The sequence below is a fragment of the Heptranchias perlo genome, chromosome 23, assembly GCF_035084215.1.
Source record: "Heptranchias perlo isolate sHepPer1 chromosome 23, sHepPer1.hap1, whole genome shotgun sequence".
In the NCBI taxonomy this organism is placed as follows: domain Eukaryota; kingdom Metazoa; phylum Chordata; class Chondrichthyes; order Hexanchiformes; family Hexanchidae; genus Heptranchias; species Heptranchias perlo.
Genome location: NC_090347.1, coordinates 10,650,749 through 10,656,748, shown reverse-complemented (window position 1 = coordinate 10,656,748; position 6,000 = coordinate 10,650,749). Strand labels below are relative to the sequence as shown.

At 48.7% G+C, this 6,000-nt stretch overlaps 1 protein-coding gene across 4 annotated transcripts in view; it reads left to right on the top strand.

Moving 5' to 3' along the window:
- The first annotated feature begins 2,386 nt into the window (after positions 1 to 2,386).
- rnf213a (ring finger protein 213a) overlaps positions 2,387 to 6,000 on the top strand; it is a 166,321-nt gene continuing 162,707 nt past the window's right edge. For 2 of the 4 annotated variants that reach the window (XM_068003995.1, XM_068003993.1), the window contains exons 1-2: positions 2,387 to 2,520; positions 3,558 to 3,678. In XM_068003995.1, the coding sequence (XP_067860096.1) occupies positions 3,561 to 3,678 (118 nt within the window). In that variant the 5' untranslated portion in view covers positions 2,387 to 2,520; positions 3,558 to 3,560. Of the gene's footprint in view, positions 2,521 to 3,118; positions 3,217 to 3,557; positions 3,679 to 6,000 lie in introns of those variants that run through there. The other 2 variants (XM_068003996.1, XM_068003994.1) reach the window with 2 other exon arrangements.

Genomic DNA, 6,000 nt, shown 5'->3' with positions numbered 1-6,000 from the left:
TGGAATCACAGGCTGTTCAATTTCACTGCCCTTATCCTCATTGGCAAAAATGTTAGCTGTTAAGATTTTGCAGTTCTCATGCTTTATTAGGTGATTACTGGAGAAAAAATGTCTGGATCTGATAAACCTTTCAAAGTATAGCATAGAAAATATGGCAGAAGTATATGTTTTTAGTCATATGAACCAACGCAACACTTAGTAGTACCACTTAGGGTGGCCAATGTGTGACACGCATCTGAGGTATCGGGGTTCGATACAGAATGGAACAACAGGTTATTAAACAGGAACGTGTTTAGGAGCAATGGTTCCGTCTGATAAAGCGGGGACGGGTCGCAGTGTGTACGGATAGAATGTCTAGGTCGGGTTTAATTTGATTGATGAGTTTGTACTGAAACTATAGTAAAGTATAAGTGTATAAATCGACATTAAGAAGGGACCCGTATGCACAGGGTTGTCTCCCGAACTGCATAGTCCCGAACCTAGTCATATCTCATTACCAGTTTCAATCCCTGCTTAGTGCACAAGCTCAATAAATCATAATATAAGAATATCGGTCAGGGGTAAATCAGAACATGCCTGGCTGTCAAAACACTTGTTTTATTGGCCCAGAATTAGCTGGAGTGGGGCATCTCGCTGCGTGCCGCGTTAGTTAGATATTTTCCTGCACCCTTCAGCTCCAAATTTTTTTTGCCCTGTAACTTGCCGGAAGTGCGAGCTGATAACGGCGCGGCAAGGGCAACAGGGCGTCTGGGACCTTGGTGAACGACGGGTCCAACAGTCTATCTCCTTAACCGATGAGATTTAGGGATTGAGTAAGAAACAGAGGAATGATGGAGAAGGAGAGTCAAATCAGGTACAGAAAGATAAAGGGAGGGAAAGAAATACAGGATTAAAAGAGAGAGAAAAAAGGGATAGAAAAGTAAGAAAAAAAAAATTTAAGGTTTTAAAAATCTCTAAGAACAATTTACTACCTGTAGGAATGAGACTCAACAGTTTAAATTGTTCTCTTCCTGGAAGAGAGAGGTTGAGTTGCAGTGCAGGAACATAAATCGCATTATAAAGGTACTTACGCTGTTACCAGCCCGAACTTCCTACGGCGAGTTTAATTGGCAATTAATGCCCACTTATTGAGTAGAATGGGCTTATACGCACTGGAATTTAGAAGAATGAGAGGTGATCTCATCGAAACATATAAGATTCTGAGAGGGCTTGACAGGGTAGATGCCGAGAGGCTGCTTCCCCTGGCTGGAAAGTCTAGAACTAGGGGGCATAGTTTCAGGATAAGGGGTCGTCCATTTAGGACTGAGATGAGGGGGAATTTCTTCACTCAGAGGGTTGTGAATCTTTGGAATTCTCTATCGCAGAGGGCTGTGGATGCTCAGACGTTGAGTATATTCAAGACTGAGATTGATAGATTTTTGGACTCAGGGAATCAAGGGATATGGGGATCGGGCGGGAAAGCGGAGTTGAGGTCGAAGATCACCAATGATCTTGTTGAATGGTGGAGCAGGCTCGAGGGGCCATATGGCCTACTTCTGCTCCTGTGGTTCTTATTAGAGCAATTTCATGAAACTCACGGGGAGGTTGAGGGCCAGCTGTCATTTTCACGAGGCTAATGGCGGAGTGATGCAAGTCATCCAGCAACTTGTGAAAATTTGCAATTCATGGGGTGTCTTTTCCTCGCCACAAGTTGCTGGATGATTTACACATCAATAACGGCAAACGCCATTAAACTCGCCGTTGTTTTGGCAGCAAAATCTGGGCAATTATTTAATTGAGGTTTAAGATTTCAATAAAGTTCCGAGAACAAGTCAGTAAAAACGTTACCGTCAGGCAACCTGGTGAGAGATTGAATACTTTACTGATTTTGAGCCATCCAGTGCCATTCTGTAATGGTCTAAGTGGCTATCACAGCGGCGTTAATTCAGCAAACTCAATCTCGCCATTGATTTTAATGATCACTCGTGCCATGATTTCCTGGAATTTCTGCACCATAATAATGGTGTAAGCCCTGGACCATAGTAATGGCACAAGTTTTTAGCAAATTCAGGCCCATGTGGGGCCAGAATTTCCTGGCGCAGTCGGTCATCTGCGCTGATAACTCGGTGCAGGGTGTGTGTGACCGGTGGAATGCAGGTCCTGACAGCTCCTTCTGGCTCACACTGCACAAACCGGGAGCAGAATTTGCTGAACTCCAGCAACCCAAACCCTGGAATTCCCCTTTCCCGCTTGGCGCGGGGGGGGGGGGGGGTGGAGAGCATCTGAAATAAGAAAGTGGTAGAGCTAAGTTACGGTTTACAGTTGGACGGTTGATTTCCAGGAGATGACGTTGCGCAACTCGAAAAGGAAAGTACAATTCAGCATCTACTGATGAAACGAAACCCATCATCCAGACAGCGGCCGGACCTGCAGCGAGTGACAAGTGCGGCAGGAGACTCGCTCACGGATTGACAGTCGCCACTTTAGCGAAAACAGTGGAAATGCTCCAACTCCGAAGCTAGACGGGTCCTGAGCGGGCAGGTCGGTTCCGACATGAAAAAAAACATTTTTTTTTTCCCCTCTCTCTCTCTCTCTCTCTCTCACATGAACGGTATAACGTTGGTGCACCTGCCGCGCAGATTTTAAACCCACAGCCTCGCGGGAGCAAAGCGCACGATCCGCTACCCGCCTTTGACGCGCAGGACCGTGTGTGTGTGTGTGCACGCGCACTGCCTTGTGTGCGCGTGCGCATCGCGGCCCCCATGCCCGCGGCGTACGAGTGCGATTGCGCGCGCTTTCACATGCCCGCGCATCACGACGCTCGAGCCCACCACACCGGGGGTTTCCCCCCCCCGCATGCGTGCGCGCGATCCGCTACCCGCCTTTTGACGCGCAGGACCGTGTGTGCACGCGCACTGCCGTGTGTGTGCGTGCACGCGCACTGCCGTGTGCGTGCACGCATCGCGGCCCCCTGCCCGCGGCGTACGAGTGCGATTGCGCGCGCTTTCATATGCCCGCGCATCACGGCGCTCGAGCCCACCACACCGGGGTTTTTTTTTCTCTCGCATGCGTGCGCGCTCCCCCACCCCCCCCCCTCCTCCCTCCCAGTTGCCCGGTAGCTGTCGGCTTTTCCTCATCGTTTTGTTGTTTTTGTGCGGTCAGTCCAGTGAGGGGGCTGTCGTCCGATGTCCTGCCCGCTGGTGGTTTGGGAATAATGTGGAGGTGGCGAGTCGTGAGGTGAGGGGACTGAGGGGGACGGTTCGTGGTGGTGGGGGGGGGGGGGGGGGGTCTGACGCAGCTGAGTCCGAGAGGGGTGCCTGACTGCAATAGTTTTACGAGGGGCAGCAAGATCCCTCCACCCCACACCCAATAATGTAACACAGAGTGTGCGGTACATTTTAACGCAGAGGCCGAGCTTAGTAAATAAGTACCGGATCAACTCAGGTAACCTTTAGAGAAAAAAAATGGAAGGCGAGTAGTCCAATTCTGTCAAAAGTCCGCCTCCTAAAGGCCGGTGTTCGTGGGGATGCTGCTGGAGCCTTGTTGATTTTCACTCTTTGCTTTTGTACCTGACACAGGAGATGGACATCGAGGGGGTGAAGATGAAATGCCACAAATGTGGCTACGTTAGTAAAGAGAAATCGCCCAAATTCTGCAGCGAATGTGGGACCAGACTGATAGAAAACATTGTGGGGAGCGGTAAGAATTGGGAAGTGAACCATTTAATTGATTGCTGCTGAGAAAGATTGTGACCCGAATGAAGCGTTTTGTCTAAATTGTAGCTTGGCATCTTTAATTTTGTTATGGTGCATAAGGGGTTAAAAACCTGCTTGGCCCACGGAAAAAACAGTGCCCTAGTTTATTTTGAGTTAATAGTTCTGAGCAAAGTGGCCCCTGGAGACGTTAACCCATTCATTTCAAATACTAATCTTTTGGAATTGGTTTGAATCTATTTGATTTTTTTAATTCATTCATAGGATGTGGGTGTCACTGGCAAGGCCAGCATTTATTACCCATCCCTAATTGCCCTTGAGTAAGTGGTGATGAGCTGCCTTCTTGAACTGCTGCAGTCTATGTGGTTATTAAAATTATTTAAATTGGGCCTATTTTTTGGGGGGAAAATATCTTTTGCCTGTCCGGTTCAAATTGGAGAGACTGCCTGAAACCTTTGGAGAGAGTTAGACAAGTTAGCTTTTCTTGGATTGTGAGAAAAGGGAAAAAATGCTACTTAAATATATTATATATTACATAGTTTAGCGCAGCAGTCACAACTATTTATTAGACATACAAAAAGCTTCAATTCATCGATTGGTTGGGGCAGTTTAGTAGTACATCTTAAAAGTCTTGCAAATATGCTCACTTCCTGTTAATCTGATGCTTTTTTCTTATTCGTTCATGGGATGTGGGCGTCGCTGGCAATGGCCAGCATTTATTGCCCATCCCGAATTGTCCTTGAGAAGGTGGTGGTGAGCCGCCTTCTTAAACTGCTGCAGTCTGTGAGGTGAAGGTTCTCCCACAGTGCTGTTAGGTAGGGCGTTCCGGGATTTTGACCCAGCGACGATGAAGGAACAGCGATATATTTCCAAGTCGGGATGGTGTGTGACTTGGAGGGGAACATGCAGGTGTTGTTCCCATGTGCCTGCCGCCTTTTCCTTTTAGGTGGTAGAGGTCGCGGGTTTGGGAGGTGCTGCCGAAGAAGCCTTGGCGAGTTGCTGCAGTGCATCCTGCGGATGGTGCACAGGAAGGTGTTGGTGAAGGGAGTGAGTGTTTAGGGTGGTGGATGGGGTGCCAATCAAGTGGGCTGCTTTGTTCTGGATGAGCTGCTTGAGTGTTGTTGGAGCTGAACTCATCCAGGCAAGTGGAGAGTATTCCACCACACTCCTTGTGCCTTGTAGATGGTGGAAAGGCTTTGGGGAGTCAGGAGGTAAGTCACTCGCTGCAGGATACCCAGCCTCTGACCTGCTCTCGTAGCCACAGTATTTATGTGGCTGGTCCAGTTAAGTTTCTGGGCAATGGTGACCCCCAGGAGGTTGATGGTGGGGGATTTGGCAGTGGTAATGCTGTTGAATGTCAAGGGGAGGTGGTTAGACTCTCTCTTGTTGGAGATGGTCATTAAATGGCACAAATGTGACTTGCCAGTTATCAGCCCAAGCCTGGATGTTGTCCAGATCTTGCTGCATGCGGGCACGAACTGCTTCATTATCTGAGGGGTTGCGAATGGAACTGAACACTGTGCAATCATTAGCGAACATTCCCATTTCTGACCTTATGATGGAGGGAAGGTCATCAATGAAGCAGCTGAAGATGGTTGGGCCTAGGACACTGCCCTGAGGAACTCCTGCAGCAATTGTCCTGGGGCTGAGATGATTGGCCTCCAACAACCACTACCATCTTCCTTGGTGCTAGGTATGACTCCAGCCACTGGAGAGTTTTCCCCCTGATTTCCATTGACTTCAATTTTACTAGGGCTCCTTGGTGCCACACTCGGTCAAATATAGCAAGTCAAGGGCAGTCGCTCTCACCTCACCTCTGGAATTCAGCTCTTTTGTCCATTTTTGGACCAAGGCTGTAATGAGGTCTGGAGCCGAGTGGCCCTGGCGGAACCCAAACTGAGCATTGGTGAGCAGGTTATTGGTGAGTGGGTGCTGCTTGATAGCACTGTCGACGACACTTTCCATCACTGCTGATGATTGAGAGTAGATTGATGGGGCGGTAATTAGCCGGATTGGATTTGTCCTGCTTTTTGTGGACAGGACGTACCTGGGCAATTTTCCACATTGTCGGGTAGATGCCAGTGTTGTAGCTGTACTGGAACAGTTTGGCTAGAGGCGCGGCTAGTTCTGGAGCACAAGTCTTCAGCACTATAGCCGAGATGTTGTCGGGGCCCATAGCCTTTGTTGTATCCAGTGCACTCAGCCATTTCTTGATGATATGTGAAGTGAATCGAATTGGCTGAAGGCTGGCTTCTGTGATGGTGGGGATATCGGGAGGAGGCCGAGGTGGATCATTCACTCGGCACTT